We start from the raw sequence: 18,136 nt of genomic DNA, 5'->3' as shown, positions 1-18,136 counted from the left end.
AGGTCCAGTTATATTTTTTCTTCCAGCTGTAGTGACTGCAATAGGAAAAGTAAAGGCTTTTTTCCAGACAGCAAGAGACTATATACACAGAGTTCTGACGGTCAGCTGCTGCTTGACATGAACAAAACACCATTTAACACAAAGGCAATCACTGCTGTCATTCAGTGTTGTGAAAAGGGCTGTAAAAGCTTCACCAGGAGACATTTTTGTGAAGTAAATCTGGTTAGAACAACCTCTCACTCTGCATTAACAAAAAAAGTGAGCAGATTACTTATCATTTTGTATATGTTTAAAAAGGGAAGTATATGATAACTGGAGATGAAAGTAGAAAAATGCAAGTCCTCTGCATAATCTTTAAATTGAAGCCAAGACATTCAAGGGTAGATCTTGAAAAAAACAAAACCCAACAAAACCAAACCACACAACCAAACAACCCAAAACCTCCTGACTTCTAGGACTGCAAGTGAAGTTTGTCAGATCTGTGGTACACAGCTGTATGCCAACTGAGGGGAGCCAGGTGTGCATCAATCCCATCGGGGAGTGCCCTGGTACCTGCTGCTCCCAGGTGTGGGTTTCCAACCACCACATCTCTCAGAGAGCAAGTCTGTCAGGAACAGCATCAGAGCTTTTGCCCGCCTGGGACCTAAAACTCAGAATTTCTCATACAGACAGGAACCTAGTTACTCTTCCAAAATGCCGCTGGACCTTATTTTCCATTAAAGCATGACTTGCAAGGGAAACGGTGAGGCTAAGCCTTCCCTTTACAGGAACTTTTACAGGACATGGGAATTCAAGCAGTGAACCATCTAGGGGTATGCAAAAGCAGCTGCAGATGCAGCTGGTACCATCCAGCATTTAAGATGACCATGAAACAATAATTTACTACATTATATGTGTCACTTGTCTCTTTTAAATCCCCAACTACCAAAAATTAAGTCTCCAGCCCAGACACTAGGTTTGGAGTTGCTTGGATTCCCCAAGAGAATTCTAACGTTAAGAGCAACATTTTCCTTCACTACCTGTGTTCGTATATAGTCATTAAAAACAAGAAAAGGGACATATCTGAAGCAATGATAGTCACTTTTTTTCATTCCAAGAATATCAGTAACACCTCTTTGCAGGCCCTTTACACTTGGGAAAAAGTAAAAAGTATGGGAAAAAGAGTTGGTGTGGACTTACTAAAAAAGCATGAAAAACATGAGTACTTTCACTTTGAGACATCTTCTGGTCTTGGTGACAGTAACAAAGGTTAATGATTTCCCCATATGACAATCTTTATTATCATCTGTCCTCAGTGGTTCCTGTCACAAACAGGACTTTCCAGCGAGCATTTGCTGCTTTAACCATTAGGATTATACTGATATTTATATAGCTCATCTGCAATGCTGACGTTTCTAATTCCATCAGGCATATTCGCATTTAACACTGAGTAATGAATAAATTTTTCCAAGCCAAAACATGTATGTCTTTCACAGTTTCGGTCAAAGATTCTCCCAAAACAGAGAATAACTCTTTTCCCATTAACTACTCAAGGTGCTGCTCCCATTGCTTTTTGTAAAACCCTCGATAATGTAAAACTCTGAAGCACTGGATGTGGCGGCTATGGCATCCCTGTGATGAGAAGGTACTTGAAAGTTACAACCTGGAAAGGCCTTTAATGTGCCTCCATCTAAGTGCTCATGTGAGGCGCCCAACAAGAAACTCAGGCTCCCTTTATCTTCCTCTTGTGTGCAGCAGTGGAAACCTGATAAGGAATCCTGAAAATGTACCCCAGGGTCTCAGTCCTCCTAGTCCTAGGATTGCGCACTATTCCCTGGCTATGAACAGTGAGGACCATACATAAACACTGTGAAACACAGCAAACTGCGACACTGTCGCTGACCGGTGCTTAGAGTCTCAAAAAGGTATTCCTTATCCCATAGAAATGCTCACAACGAACATCCACTCCCTTTTAGCTATAATGCCAACCTTGCTGAGTCAAGGTGTACTACTAAATAAACTGAACTACACTATCAAACTGTAATCTTAATTAATAAACTGCCAAAGGCTGAAATACCAGAAAATATTAACAAGTGCTGACAACTTCAAAGCCTCCCATCGTAGACAAAAACCTTTCATTTGGCTACCTATGGGTAAGCTGGAGATTTAACTCCAAGTACTTAAAATAGTCAGCATAGCACTTCCAGCTAAGAACACAGATATTGTATGCGACTCAAAACACTTCCTTTATGTAACGAAAACAAAAAGTTACGTATTTAAACTATCTATCTGAAGATCAAAAAACCTGACTGATCAGAAAGTAGTTTGCTGAGAAAGACTACGTGAAAGCCTGCTTCATTCACTTGCTAAAAAGTAAAACTTTACTGCTGCAACTTAACAAAAATTAAAAATGAATAATCCAGTTTGGACAATTCTGTTATCTTCAACTGAGATGTACACAGCTTTCAGGATTAGTAGTTTATCAGAAATTATTCTCCTCTTCTTTCTACTGAAGTAAGAGAAGCAACACCTAGTATTTTCCTGCCCATTTCACATGACCATTTTCATTGGGAGTAGCAAGTTCAAGAATATTGTGTAAGATCTTACCACAGGAGAATGAAAACACATGGCAACGAGTTAGGAAACTCGATCTATTTAGGCGTCACGTCCCATTAGCAGGTATACTGTGTTTGAAATGGACCAGTCCAACTTGATGCTGCTACCATTTTCCCAAGTATCAGTGGCCCAACTTCACAAGTTAACACATAACCCTGCCAACAGCCGCTATGAACTAAAATGCATTAAAATAAAGACCTACACAGCTGTTGAGGAAGATGCACAACCTCTAACTCAGAAAGAAATAACAACAGCTTGTACGTACACTGCAGGTGTTGAATATGCTAAAGGACAACAGTGTTCACAGCTTTAATCGCATTTGTAAAGAAGTGAAAATTTTTATCTATTCTTACTAGTTTCAAGTTGTGCCTAAGACAGAGGTTGCTCCCTACACCTGAATATTTTAGATGCTGAAAAAAAATTTCTTTTTAAAAAGCAAGAAAAAGGTGTGTGAGCGCGAAATGACTACCAGCCTCTTTCCAATGTCACTCTCACTCTGAGGTAAGGCTTTCTTTGCAAAACACTGTTAAAAGTACTAAGTTCCTCCGCATTACTTGCAAGTCTCTGTCCATAAAAAACACCATCTTTTTGCCACTTAAGAACAAAGATGACAACTGTTTTCTTTTAGGGTTGTGGGGGGGTTTTTTGTTTGTTTGTTTGTTGTTTTTTTTTTCAGGCAAGTCCATATCTAGGTCTATAGAATATACAGCTGCTTTTTTTTCTTATAAAAAGGGTGAAGGGAAGGGGATCCTCAATGGCTCCCAAATTCCACCCATTCTCCCAACTGAGAATTACCAATACCATTTGCTTCCATAAAGCTAGCCCAGAAATAAAACCCAGCAGATGAATGAACAGGAAAGCAGCCATGCCAATGATACCTGCTCACTGCCAAGGAATGAAATATGTGCATTCCCATAAGCCAGCTGTCCTTTGTCCAGGCACACGCTTACAAGAAGTGACAGTCACTTTCATTAATACCACTCTAAGATCATGAGCACTGAATAGGTGAGAGGCAAGCAGAGTTAAAAGAAAAGGCTGTGTACCTGAACAGACAATGGGCCTTTAGGACGCCAGGACCTTCAGCTCCAAGCCTGTGAAGTCCCACAATTAACACAGTCACATGGGAAAAAATGTAACCAAAACCAGAAGACTTGGTAGAACTGGGGCCATAGTACCTAGCACCTTACAGGACTAAGCCCTGTGACATGAAAGTTGCATTGAATACCAAACAATAAAAAAACCCAAACATCCTAAGCATGCAGAGTTTATTACACCTCATGGTCTAGAGCATGGCAGCTGCTAAGCACTGGTCATGCTCCAGCTTTCCCAGCGCAGGGCTCGGGGAAGATCCTGTGCTGTGAAGCAGCAGCACGGGTAACAGCTAAAAGCGAAGTCCCAGGCTCCATGGCTCACTGGTAGGTAGCTTTGGTATCTAGTCTCATGGATTTGCTAAGAGTTTGCAAGTGCAGATAAAATCTTAAAATCCAAGTAAAGCAATTTTTAGCAGATGCTTTGAAGTTTACACAAAGAGTAATGCCATTTTTTTGTTAAGTTTTTTTGAATTAATCTTTCACAACAGAATGAACAATGCAAGCATGCCATTGTAAAGCAACCAGAAACACACCTGCAACTTTGTTTCTTCATCATGACAGTTTGGAATTTATTCACTTAAATCCTCCATTTAGACACAACAGCAGTAACAAAATATCTGTACACTACTTCTGTTACAAATATAGATACTATTTAAAGTGACTTTACATACTCTAATGTAGGCATTTCTCACTCTAAGTGAGGAATAAGAATAGAAGAGCGACTCAATAACAACAGCATCCAGTAACAGTACCATCTGTTTTCTTCCATCCTGGCCTATCACAGTGTAACTTCTACAACAGCTAGAGAGACAAAGATGGCAGGGGTTGTTTAGTTAATTCACTTAGACCTAGCTATCATTTTGTTAATAGTATTTCACAGACATACCTAATACTGTTTTTGAGTCCCACTAAAACAAACGCTAGTCCTTTGTATGTTCCCCTATCGGCCCCTGACCATTGCCTGCATTTTCAGTTCAGACTTCTCTTACATGACACCTGATGTGGTGGCCTTCTTGACACCATTTTTTTTTCCCACTAATTACCACAAATGGTCTTGCTGCTAATTAGCTACATATCTTTCTCCCTCAAAAGACCTTGTGGAATTTTTCTGCAGGAAGGTAAATTATGGGCAAAGTGTGCTTTATCTGCCAGATTCCTAAGATCCAGTTTGAAGGAGCAGAGGCAAAGGCAGGGTACAGCCAGCTAAGGGTTTCAGTGGGTGTGGTTTTTGAATAAAGGTTTAGAGAGGATGCCAACTTAGGGACCCGAGGATGTTGATAAATTTATGGACCACACTGCTACCCATGACCACACAGCTCCATGGTTGCATCATACTTATTAGACACTGTCTTGTCTTTGTGCCTCTAAGATTAATAACCCCCAAACAGTATTTGCGGCCCTCAAATCTCCTCTTCTGCTTAATGCTGATGCAGAAAGACCTTCACTACTGTCTTGCTACTCACCTCCACTGGGAGGGATTTTCAGCCTTTTACACACCCTCAACTTGTGGTTTTAGGCCTCCTCAGTCCAAGGAGGACTCAAACTTTGCTGCTACTGATAGTGGCAGCAATATCGTAACATCAACTTCTTCCACCTTGGCTTAACCAGTATCCACAAGTCTCTCTCTGCAGCTAAGTAAACCTACCCTGAGTGGTTTGTTTGTGGCTCTGATTCAAGAAGCTTGAAGAAACCTCTGCACTGAGCCTGTAGTTAATCTTGCACACTGGAATAGGAAAACCTTCACTTACACACATTTCATATTGGGAAGGTTGCTTTCACACCCATATAGGCTAGAAAACACTACTGCTATAAAAGAAAACTCTAGTTCTTCTAATACTGCAGTTGCTGGGCACTCACTCATAAGGAGTAGTTTCCACTAGCAAATGGATTTTTCAGCCCTGAGCACAAGTCCTCTCCTTTCAAAACAAACACACACACACACACACCCCTGCCTCAAAGAAAAAAACCAAAGCCTCAAACCCAACCCAAACTAAAACACAGTTTTCTTTTTCTTTTTTTTTTTGTTTTGATACACCATGACTTTGGAAATTTAAACACAGAAACAGACAAGCAAAAAAATGCACCCAAGTCACCCTTCCAGCTCTTTCTACTTGGGCGTTGTGAAATAATACAAATAACCACCTAATCCATTAATCATCTGCCTTCAGATTACATACTTTTCCTTCTTTTCCCAAAATTCCTCATTTTGTTAATACTTTCTTCCTTCAATAACCTTATTAATGTTTTCTGATGACTGCTGCCTGTGCTTACCCCCTTTGTTGACTTGGTGACTATCATTTTTCCAACACATTTCAAATATCCAAAGCTTCTTAGCAAAACATTCCAGTTCTGTTGTGTGGTTATTAATGCAAACATTCTGGTGGTGGTTTGGTTTTTTTTTTTGTGGCTTACAAGAATTCATTATAATACTAACAGGAAAAATATGTGTCTTTCCACAGTTGACATAACTCCATCCCAGTTGGTTTGACAGTGAGAGAAATACTTCTACTGTATACAAAAATACGGTTAAATGTTATTTTTCTTCAGTATTGTAACACAGTCCTGTGAAGCTGGAAGAGCAAGAAGGCTATATAAACATTTCCATTCTCTTTGCTATGTGGAATGTAAATAACACAGTCTTATTGACCCTACCCCTTTGGGCAGCCTGTTCATGACAGAACAGTCAAAGTGACTGTTCCTTTTGTTCTTTTCAGAATAGCAACCGCTTCCTCATGGGTCACCCCTTCTAAACTCTGCCCATTCACAGCAATGATTTGATCCCCCCTCTTCAGGCGTCCATCTTCTGCTGCTGCACCCTGAAACGATACAACATATAACTGCAGACTCATGCATTCCTTATTCTCCCTGCCACACTGCCCTTATGGTCTGAGTAAGATGGGTTCAGTGCACAAAACCCCTTAAAACTTTTTTGATTTTCAGTGATTCAACTATGGTCAGCCGTAGTACAGCTTGCTAGTGCTGCAGTATGCCCTGCCCTGTCTAAGTTTCACAACATTTAGAAATCAGATCTACGGTATTTTTATATTCCCTTAACTCTGTACATCCAGCTAGTACAACACTTAAACTCTACTATCACAGAAGCAAGATTTTCAAGGCCTGACAAAGTTTTCAGCAACTTATATAAGAAATTCAGTAATCAAACCCCAGCTCTGTACTTTGATATACCATGAGAGTTTGGGATTCTTGATTCCAGTACTGTCTGATTCAGGGCTGTTTCCTAGGGCAGTCCAAACTGTCAAATCCAGGGAAGTACCTCAACTTCTCCAAAGGTCCAGACTGAGTTCAACTATTTTATGTCTGTCTACCTTTCAGACCCTCAGTCAAAATAAATAAAACAGTCCTTTCTACTACCTGATGAAAATACACTCTAGATATAACTGGTTTTCTATGTATGTGCACAATTCCAATTTTGAGAGTTGAAGAAGACTGCCATATGCAGAGTCACATGCATTTGGAAATTCCGAACCTTTCTAAGACTACAGCCTTCAAATGCTGCAAGCACATTTTGACCAGCACTTGCACTAAGGCAGAAAAGCTCTAAGAAACTGTAACAATCTTTGGCTTCAAACCCAGGCCAAGATTTAAGATAGTAGCTGCTGTGAACTAATTAATAAATTGATTGACTGAACAAATTTACACCTACCTTTGCAAACACTGTCTTCACATAAATGGGCAAGTCTCCATGCGGACTGCCATAACCGCCCACAATACTAAAGCCTAAGCCATCTGGTCCTCTATCCAGAGTAATGGTCTTGTACTGAGGAGGTCTAAGAAAACGAAAGAAAGAGTACTGCAATGTTGTCTGAACTTACGATTTAACATGCAGAATATTCAACGAAAAACATTTCTCCTTTCAAGCTAAGCAATACATTTCCCTTTCCACTATAACTACAAGTGCTTTTATTATAATGAACTGACTATTTTAGTTAATGTAAAACACTGTAACTGTCTAATGCTCTCATTATTACTTAAAGGGAGCTATTTCAAACACCTCTTCCAGCCAGCTCAGGGCATAGCTACGGCTGCAACATCCCACTTGCTTGCTACCATAGCAGAGATGCAATACCAGTACCTCAAATCTCCGTAACAAACACCTACGTTGAAACCTCCTAAAAAAATGTCTAAAACTAGCCCCAGTAGTTTATGTTGTAAGGTTTAATGTTTCTCTCTTCCTCTAGGATGACTGTGTATTTGTATGTACGTGTTTATACAGACCATTTATAGGTCTATTTCCCCACATAGACTTTGACTGTAAGAAAGTTTGAAGTTCTATCTTTCAAAGTAGGTCTGTGTGACTGAAGAACCCCATTCTCTCTTTCTCTGTTCCTAGAAGAAAAATACCTCAGATTTATGTCAGAGTTTGAGGCAAAACTTGTTTACATAGCTGTACTTTGCAGTATTCCAGAAGCAGTATGTCTCATATACCAGAAAAGTTTGATGTTCCTGATAGCCCAGTGCTAGAGAGCATATTATGGAAACACAGGTACCTCTGTGAAAAAACATTTTGGGTTTATCAACTAATCTCAGCTACCAAGGCTCAGTGAAACTAAGCAGGCTGCATTTACAGAGAAAAAAAATCAAATCACGTCTCAACTCCAGAGGGGAAAAATAAAGCAGCACAACAAATCACATCATGAAAAATGCAGAAGAGGACCCATTGCCTACAGGTACCAAATACACCAAATGTATAAATCATGATTAAGTCAAACAATTCATCCATTATTTGCTAGAATTTTTATGTTTTTTAGGTCGAGTTCTACCTAAAGTAACAGGCTACAGAGGTTGTATATGCTACAGTTACTTACCCTAAATCATCCTGAAAAATGCTGGTTGAAGTTAGTCCCGCAAATGAAAGATTGGATGTAGGTGGTTCCTGCTGCTGACCAGTTATGACACTTACTTCTCCTCCAGCTACAACCTAGGAACAGAGTTCATAAACCAGTAAAATGAGAATGCTGATACTAAAATAATTCATTGTAGCAGCTGGCAAAATAGTATTCAGAAAATATTCCAAATGTCACTGAACATTTTTTACCTGCAACTCAATAGTGCCTGAAGCATTTTTTAAGAGACTAACAGCTTGGGAGTGAGTCATGCCCTCAGTAGATGTGCCACAGATGCTAACAATCCTGTCCCCAACCTGCAGAAGAAAATGTAGAAAATCTAACTAAAAATAAGTTTAGATACATAGATTTATTTGACACTTTCTTTCAACAACAGCAGATCTGTTCTGTATATCTGCATTCAGCCAGATCTTATCAGCGATAGAGGGCAGGAAGAAAGACATTAGCAACTGTTCACAGTATATTTCCTCTCAAAGGCAAATTATCCTTGAACTACATAATGATCTAATATGAAGGTGGAAAATTCAACATCACAATTAGCAAATTACACTGGTTTAGCGTACTCAGTGTAAAAAAGTAATGATGCTTTACAGAATTGATCCTAATACTCTACAAATACACAGCATGTAAAATAAGAGGTGCATTTTGCACATCACCTGAAGATAGACAGACCAAAGTAGTGAATGATCATCAGAGATTATACATTTGAATTCATCCTGAAGTAACACTGTCCATTTTCCAAGGCGCACTGAGTCAAATTCAACCACCCCCAGTACAGGTGGGATACAGTAGATATGTTATGTGCTGTATCAGATAAGACCTCCCACTTCAACTCGGAACCTAAAAAGTACTATCTCTATCCTAAGATAGATATGCATAGAAAACAGGAGAGATAAAACAGACTGCATACATTCAGTTGCAGGAATGTCCAACACACTCATCAGTGGAGCTCACTTACAGAATCCATTGTTCTGAACCACTCTCTCTACTTTTCATTTTCACAAGCTGACTACCTCTATGATCCAAGACTGCTTTAGGACTTCCTTCCCATAGTTAGTATCTTTCAGCAATTACCTTTTAGCATGCTACTGATCTGAGTCACCATTTCATCAATCCAAACAGCAAAAATTCTTGTCACAGCCAGAAGCACTTATGACTGTATCATTAAACTTCTAATTTATTGCCTGCCTAGAGCAATTACTGTGCATTACCCATGCAATCTTTACAAGCTTCTGAACAATTAACTTACTCTGAGTTTCTGAGTCTGAGCCGCAACTCCATTCGGATGCATCATGGCAATAAATATAGGAACATCTCCAAGAGGACTTCCTACACCTCCAGCAATGCTCACTCCTAGTGAATCTGCAGGGCCCTGTTATTGTCATGAAAAAAGATTAGATTTTTCTGGAAAGAAAAACACATACAGAGAATTGTAGGCTTGTCTCAAAAAAATACTAGAGCTCTTGTTTTATGAAAATCAGAATTTCCACATCTCAAGCCATTTTTTAAGCTAACACACTTTGCACCATTTCAAGAAAGCACAGAGAGCACAACGTATGTTTCTTCCTATCAGTAGTAGGTGACAATTTGCTGGCTTAGTTGTATGTTTTACCTTAACCTACCTAAGTATTTACAGAATTCAGTCAGACCCTTAACATCAGCATAGAAAGTCTGGGCAAGGAAAACTGGACAGATGGGATTGCTTGTTCTTAATATTGTCTATATCAATCTCCTGTTATAAACCTCCCAAAGACTAGAATTAATCTTTATGCTCCCCCTAGTGTCCTACTGTTGAAACAAAAAACTAGCTGTTCACTACTGCACAACACCCCACTACCTGACTGCAAAACCGCTATTGTAAACTGGTATTTGCAGATTCTACTGTAAAAAAAGAATGGCTAAATGCAATCCATATAATCAAGTGAACTAGATGCGAGGCAAAGTCAAATAAAAATAAGTATTTTTTACAATCAGAAGCAGTCTGTGACTCATATCTCATGCTCCTGTAAAGAAGCAAGTCAACTGAATTTCACAGTTGAAAACCTGGCAGCTGTCATATAAGGACCTAGCCATTAAAAATATGTGTGAAGAAAAATATGGAATACAAAACAATGGGCTTGCAACTTTATCCCTTGACTTCACTAAAATAGAATCCAGATTCAACTCAGTCTGATAACAGTAAAACTAGGTCCCATTATCTATTACTAATCCTTCCTCCTTTTGCTTTCAAAACAGGTCACAAAATGCAATAGCATAAATTGCACTGATTTCACATAAAAATATAGGCAGTGGAGATCACACATTCTTGACCTGAAAAGATAGAATCGCAGAATCATTTGGTTGGAAAAGACCTTTAAGATCATCAGGTCCAACCATACCTGTCTACTACTAAACCATGTCTCTAAGCACGTCATCCACCTGTCTTTTAAATACCTCCAGGGATGGGGACTCAACCACTTCCCTGAGTAGCCCACTCCAGTGCCTGACAACCCTTTCAGTGAAGAAATTTTTCCTGATATGCAATCTAAACTTCCCCTGGTGCAATTTGAGGCCATTTCCCGTTGTTCTATTGCTTGTTACTTGGGAGAAGAGACTGACCCCCACCTCACTACAGCCTCCTTTCAGGCAGTTGTAGAGGACGATAAGGTCTCCCTTCAGCCTCCTCTTCTCCAGGCTGAACAACCCCAGTTCCCTCAGATGCTCCTCATAAGACTTGTGCTCCAGACCCCTCACCAGCTTTGTTGCCCTTATCTGGACACACTCCAACGCCTCAATGTCCTTCTTGTAGTGAGGGGCCCAAAACTGAACACAATATTCACGGTGCGGCCTCAGCAGTGCCAAGTACAGGGGCATGACCACTTCCCTGGTCCTGCTATTCCTGATTCAAACCAGGATGCCGTTAGCCCTCTTGGCCACCTGGGCACACTGCTGGCTCATATGCAGTTGGTAGTTGACCAATACCCCCAGATCCCTCTCTGCCAAGCTGCTCTCCAGCGACTCACCGCTGCCTGTAGTGCCGCATGGTGTTGTTGTGACCCAAGTGCAGGACCAAGGCACTTGGCCTTGTTGAACCTCATGCAGTTGGCCGCAGTTCATTGATCCAGCCTTCTCAGGTCCCTCTGCAGAGCCTTCCTACCCTCCAGCAGACTGACACTTCCACCCAGCTTAGTGTCATCTACAGACTTGCTGAGTGTGCACTCAATTCCCTTGTCCAAGTCATTGATAAAGATATTAAACACAACTGGCCCAAACACTGAGCCCTGGGGAATACCACCTGTGACTGGCCTCCAACTCGATTTAACTCCTTTCACCAGTCCCCTTTGGGCCTCACCATCCAGCCAGTTTTTCACCAGCAAAAAGTATGCCTGTCCAGGCCATGGGCATCCAGTTTCTCAAGCAGAATGCTGTGGGAAATGGTGTCAAAGGCTTTACTAAGGCAAACCAATTAGCTATTAATTTGATAAGCAAATTAATGAGCTATTGCAATATCAATTCCTTTCTCAAAATTATTAACAAGGCCAGACTTCTTCCCTTCTATAAGCACACCTACTGCCAACATCTACAAAACCCATTCCTGATACATACCACTTCATGCTGTAACTTACCTTTTTTATTTCAACTGTTCTTAGTCCCTGTATTTCAGAAGCTGCTGTCAAATGAATTTAAAAAAAGAGAAGTTAAGTTAGGATTTTTAAGAAACTTTTCCATTAAAGTCATCCAAACCACTATACCAATTCTAACTTTCTGCTATTTTATTATAGCATATGTTTTAAGCAGATTTTGAAAGTGTCTGTCATTAAATTAATAGGATTTAAATACTTCTAGAATGGGTGAAAAAGTCATTCGTTCTCTCCATTTAAATAGCTTTTGGGATAAGACTGCTAAGCATGCTTAAATAGAATAGAAAAAACTATTATTTGCTAGCATTACTATGGTCAGAAGTAACTTTGTTCTAAATTTGAGCATGAGACAGCTATTCCACAGCTATTATAGTTTATACAGTATCCCGATTTCTATGAATGAGATGGCTTGGCTGCAGATGTATTTAGATTAAATCGAAAATTACGGCTCAACTTAGATTCTTAACATCTAAACTACTGGTCTAACAAGCTGCTAGTTTCTTTTATAAAAAGCTATTCAAAGATATAGATGATGTACTGTACAGTAACCACCCCTGCAGCATTTTAATGACTTTAATGACTTTAATGAGGCCTGCAACACATGACAACATCTCAGAGGAAGTGAAAGATCTCAGCTACCAGTTCACGTGTCTAAAATACTGAAAGCACCAAAGAAACCTTACTGGTATTCTTCTTCAGACCACTTTCAAAGACCTCAGGTGCACTGGACCCAGAAATGGGGAAACTGAACGATGAGAGACTGCCACTTCCTTCACTGACCTAAAAATAGTGTTAGACTGGGATTAGAGAGCAGCTTCAGACACCCAGTTGATAGCAGTAAAACCGTAACCAGTGTATTCAGTGGATTTTGCTGTATTTTACTTTTTCTGTGCCCAGTTAAAGCTGACACAGTGAACCACCATATATTTCTTAGTCACTCTAGAGGGGTCCTTGTCTGAAGCATCATTAGACCAACAGAGATTGCATGCCTACAACCCCATGCAATGCTTTGAAGTGCTGGTTCTGAGGGCCAGACTGTGCCCTTATATTTGCACTTTCTATCACCTCATAGAGACTTCTGGTGCAAAAGTTACTCATGATTATCAAGGTAGGGACAGAATATAAAAGACAGATCTTTATACAACCTCGTGTGTACTCTCATTTGCACTCTCTCCCATCAGCTAAAACTAAGATTAGGCTCGCCACTCACAGGCTTCACCCGCACAACTTCCAGAAAGATTTTGACTATATCCACAGGGCAATGTAAAGGAACAACATGGCTCCCAGTGAGACTAGATTCCTGACTGTAACAGACTCTTCAAAACATGCAACACTGCGAACTGCTTCTTACCTAACTTAGATTAAGACTGCCCAGGGCCTGCATGTTTTCATCCTGTTTGGTATTACCTGTTTGAGAGAGCCTAACATTTCAGTCTTATCCAGTCTTAACCTGCTCACTTGAAACTGTTTAGTTATGATTTGTTTTAAAGCTACTTATCTTCAGTACTTGATGATGTGCACATCCAGTTTATAACCAGATAAAGTTCTACGGTAATTTGTGAGCTCTCAGAAATATAGCTCCTACTGGAGAGAATCACGATGTGAGCTGCTACCGCATGAAGGATGCATTCAAATGCAGAAATGCAGAGTTTGTAACACTTCACTATTAGACCAATAATAAAATAAATATACTTGAGAGAAGTCTGATGGAAAGGGTGCAGGTTTCCTGCTTCTGATGACCGAGATTATGGTAAAAATATGCAAAGAGTGTACAAATTCACTACGTTTCCTGAAACAATATTCCAGTGCATGCCAAGCACTCCTAAAGTAACAAAGAAGTTTAAAGTCTACTCCAACTTCTTATGATACCAATGAGAATCAGAGCCCTCTGTTTCCCAGCCTGCAGCCATACAGACCAGACTAGGTAGCACAGCAAAGCCATTTCTGGAATACATTTCTGGCAGGAGCATGTCTTTAACAGATATGATATGCTAAAGGCAACATATAAAATGGTTACTGAAAAGCTGCAAACTACATAAAACCTCCTACTTCATAATGGATCAGGTATGTGGAAAACAATTGTTATCATAAAACCAGTTATTTTTATTTGCTTTCATTATTTAACCACATTTTATTTCTTCCAAACAGATCAGTTTTACAGTTACACACCTGGCTACTCTGGGATGTTCTCCTCTCAGAGTGGAATGGACCAGCTTTTATTCTTCCGACCTCTAGTCTTACCGTACCTAATGAACACTAAAGAACCAGTCATTTATAACGCATCTCTTCTGTCTACAAAATTAAAGCGTATGACAATATTTAAGTCACTTATTAGAGGGTGGAAAAAGAAAAAAATATGAACAGAGGAGAAAATAACAGGCTAACAACCCTGCGATGAGCACTGAGTGGACAGAGCTCATGGCAGGATCAGAGCCGTGCAAACTACTAAATACACCATGATTTTCAGTACTGAGCAGGGCACTTTTTGCATTAACCAGTATTACAATACGCATGTGAAAATTACACAAGACGACCAAATTCTGTTACCTTTCACTTAACAGGGAGTAGTTTTGGCTTCTCAATTGTAATATCAACATGTAATTTCAAGATGGCATTTTTCAAGAGATAGTGAAATTGATTATTTTCACAATAAGCACTAAAACCAGCATATCACTTCGAAGTATTAATAATTATTTCTGTTGATATGACTGAGAACATGCTATTCAAACTGGTAGGTAGTAATCTCTCTCCCACTTTTGAAGTTACCTGTTACTCTGGATCCATACCAACGTAACTAAAGAAATTCTGGGCAGGAGGTTTTCCAAACATCTATCTGTTATTTAAGTGACCTTTCTGCATCCCACTCCCAACAGGAAGCTGGGTGATATGGACTGTTTGCAGACTGGAAAATCCTTCAACTACTCTTTAAGTTTTTAATTATACCATTAAGTATTTACACCTCTGCATAAAATGTATGCCTCAGAAGAAAATTCACCCTGCAATCAAATATTTAGAGACCAAGACATTAGGCTGATTCTGGAAACACAGTTATTATCACAAACAATATTTAGAAAACTGGACTTCTGAAATAATACTTAGTAGTCTCAAAAGATGACCACCTATCTGCAGCATATTAAACTACAGAAATTTCAAAGTTTTGTTGATATTTTGGTTTTTCTTCTTTCTTCCACTGGGAAGTTGTTACTATTAACTCCTGTATCCAAAGAACTTAATATGACGTAAGTTTGCCTTTATTTATCGTGCTTTAGCTGTATTACCCTAAGAGAGGTTCAGAAAATTCACAGTAAGAAATAGACCAATATATCAAAACCAACAACAGGACATAGCCATTCAAATAGGGTTTCCATACCTCATATCCTGTTGCTATTCTCTTAGGTGTGACACTAATTTATTACTAGATTGCTTTTTATTTTTTAAATAAAGTTGACTTCTCCATGTCCTGGGAAAGACTTGATCAGGGCTCAAGCAAAACCATTCTTTTCTGCTTGTATGAATTGACTTGTATTAGACCATACAGGCAACAGTTATCCAAAATGGAAAATTGAGAAAGTAATCTATGTACCTAAAATTACCACATCCTCATATAATATGCAAACCCACAAATGAGATTTAAAAGTTATAATGTGTGAAAGTAGGAGGTAATACTTTCCAACTGAATTTTGTGAATAAATCAATTCACATTTAGTTTTATTACAGCTTTCTCTCTCTTCCTGTAATCTCCCATTTGATAAACCCATAAGTCAAATGAGGGGAAAAAATGATCAGCTTTTCACATGTTTTAGGGATACTTAAAAAGAAACAGTGCAAGAACAGATGGGATTCTCAGCCTGACGACACATTCAAGTGGTCTCATGCTACTTAAAATACATTGGGGTTTTCCAAAGATTATAAATAATTTTCTAGCAAAATAAATTTCAAACAATTCAAGACAGTTCGCTCCTAGATATTACTCTCATGAATGAAAACAGAACTGATACCCGAACTAAAAATGGTGACTGCCTACATGTGAGTGATCATGCTTTACCATTTATGCTGCATGAACAAAACAGAATCCTTGACAATAATATATCTGAGGTATTTTAAAAGCCTCATTTCTCAGGGCTAGGATAATTAATTATAAGTACTACTAAGTGGGATGAAGTATTTAAAACATGAATATACAAATGGTAAGTGGGAACTAAAAATCTTCAGTTAGATACTCCAAAATGCTTGCCAAAATGAAACTTTCCACATAAAATGTCATTTTCATTTAGAGGAGATGTAAAAGTGCAGTATATGAAGAAGAAATGCACTGTCCTTAGATAAAATACAGAATCAGGTAAGAATGGAAAAGTACTATTACCCCAGAAGAGTATTTTAATGAGTTCACTGCCGGAATAGAGACCCAGTTCTGGCCTTCTCACTTATGGGCACATACTGAAAATACAGAAAAAGTGCTCCTCCCCCCTTTCTAATCCCCACCTCACACCCCCCTGACAAAAGAAAATAAAAAAAAAAGCTCAAGGAACTGTTCAAGACCTGGAAAAAATGTATCTTTGAATGTGAGTGCAAAGAAGCACGATTGCGTGTCTATGTATCCAAGAGTCAGCTGTGAGTACTGGCTGTTAATTTTTTTCCGGTGGAACAGTTTTCCATTGGAAAATGCTGATTCGATGGAATCCTTACCATAGCAGCAGCAATGTCTCAAAACCCTGGATGGAAAACAGACAAGTTGGCTGACCAGCTGGACTTCCTGCCAGACCACAAGAAATGTTGTATATCTGACTTCATTCTGATTTGGAAATAGGGGGAGGACATCAGAAGCACAAAATTTATTGAGAACAGAAATTCCAAGAGCTGCAGACAGGAGTTAACTTCAGTTATCTTTGTGAGAAAGCAGTTTCTTATACTAGATGCCTTGGTCACTGGAAAATGCATTACAGTACTTAATGGATGTAAGGTGACACTAGACACACACAAGAAAAATAAAGATGAGCATTATCAGCTGTGAAAGTAATCACTTTTTTGCACAACTATTCTGATGAATTCGCCACCATTTAAAGTCAGTTCTGCCTATCTTTCTACAAAATGTGAGATAGTTAACCAGTTACCAGCTTGTTGCAGAAAATACAATGCTAAGTTTCAGGTTTTTCTAGGTTATGGTCTTCTATAGCCCTATAAACATGGCACTCTGCACCACCACTACTCCCATTTTCATAAGGCAAAGTATCAAAATCTGAATGCTCTAGACTTCAGGAAGCTGAAATTTGGATTCACAGGTCATTCTCACTGACATTTCAATAATAATCTTGAACTCAGTCTGAATAAAACTTAAAGCTTTCAAAAAATCTGCACCTCAATTCTTCACTTTTATCCACCTTCTCTTTTCCCAATACCTTTAGCAAAGCTGCAACAGCCTCCTGGTTAGCGTTTCGAACATCTTCTCCATTCACTGTCAATATCTGGTCTCCTTGCATCAATCTCCCATCTGTGTCTGCTATTCCTCCTTTGACGATGTCTGACACAAACACCCCCGTATCATTTCTGCAAATACACAAGTAGATTTTGCATTACAGTATTGCTTGAGTGCCATTTTTATGGCTTGTGTTTGGGAACACAATGAACAATGTCTCATTTTTCTGTTGAGTAATGTTGGGCTAGCTCCTCTAGGAATGGCCAATTAGCTGAGGCACAAAAATAGCATGTATGGCCTTCAAGCCCTACACACCAACAGAAACATGAGCATGCCCAGCAAGTCCCAGACACTGACTCTCCAGGTACATTCACACCTTTTCCCAACAATACTCAGCCCAAGGCCTTTGCCAGGCTTCTTTTGGAGCTCTATATTGAGTACATCATACATGTCTTCCTCCTTGTACTGGGCCTCATCTCTGTACACAGTCAGACGAACTTTTTGGGGAGTCTGTCGAAGGACATTTATTGCTTCATCATGTGTGGCATTCCT

At 39.4% G+C, this 18,136-nt stretch overlaps 1 protein-coding gene across 1 annotated transcript in view; it reads right to left on the bottom strand.

Moving 5' to 3' along the window:
• Window positions 1-6,355: 6,355 nt before the first annotated feature.
• MPDZ (multiple PDZ domain crumbs cell polarity complex component) overlaps window positions 6,356-18,136 on the bottom strand; it is a 93,072-nt gene continuing 81,291 nt past the window's right edge. Inside the window, exons 36-45 of the mRNA XM_009640050.2 lie at window positions 17,961-18,134; window positions 17,568-17,715; window positions 14,341-14,427; window positions 12,855-12,951; window positions 12,157-12,200; window positions 9,801-9,923; window positions 8,743-8,847; window positions 8,513-8,625; window positions 7,351-7,474; window positions 6,356-6,502 (exon numbers count right to left, since the gene is read on the bottom strand). Of these exons, the coding sequence (XP_009638345.1) occupies window positions 6,356-6,502; window positions 7,351-7,474; window positions 8,513-8,625; window positions 8,743-8,847; window positions 9,801-9,923; window positions 12,157-12,200; window positions 12,855-12,951; window positions 14,341-14,427; window positions 17,568-17,715; window positions 17,961-18,134 (1,162 nt within the window). The remainder of the gene's footprint in view (window positions 6,503-7,350; window positions 7,475-8,512; window positions 8,626-8,742; window positions 8,848-9,800; window positions 9,924-12,156; window positions 12,201-12,854; window positions 12,952-14,340; window positions 14,428-17,567; window positions 17,716-17,960; window positions 18,135-18,136) is intronic.

The sequence above is a fragment of the Egretta garzetta genome, unplaced genomic scaffold (assembly GCF_000687185.1).
Source record: "Egretta garzetta isolate BGI_Z169 unplaced genomic scaffold, ASM68718v1 scaffold175, whole genome shotgun sequence".
Taxonomy (NCBI): Eukaryota; Metazoa; Chordata; class Aves; order Pelecaniformes; family Ardeidae; genus Egretta; species Egretta garzetta.
This window is presented reverse-complemented; position numbering and strand designations above follow the sequence as displayed.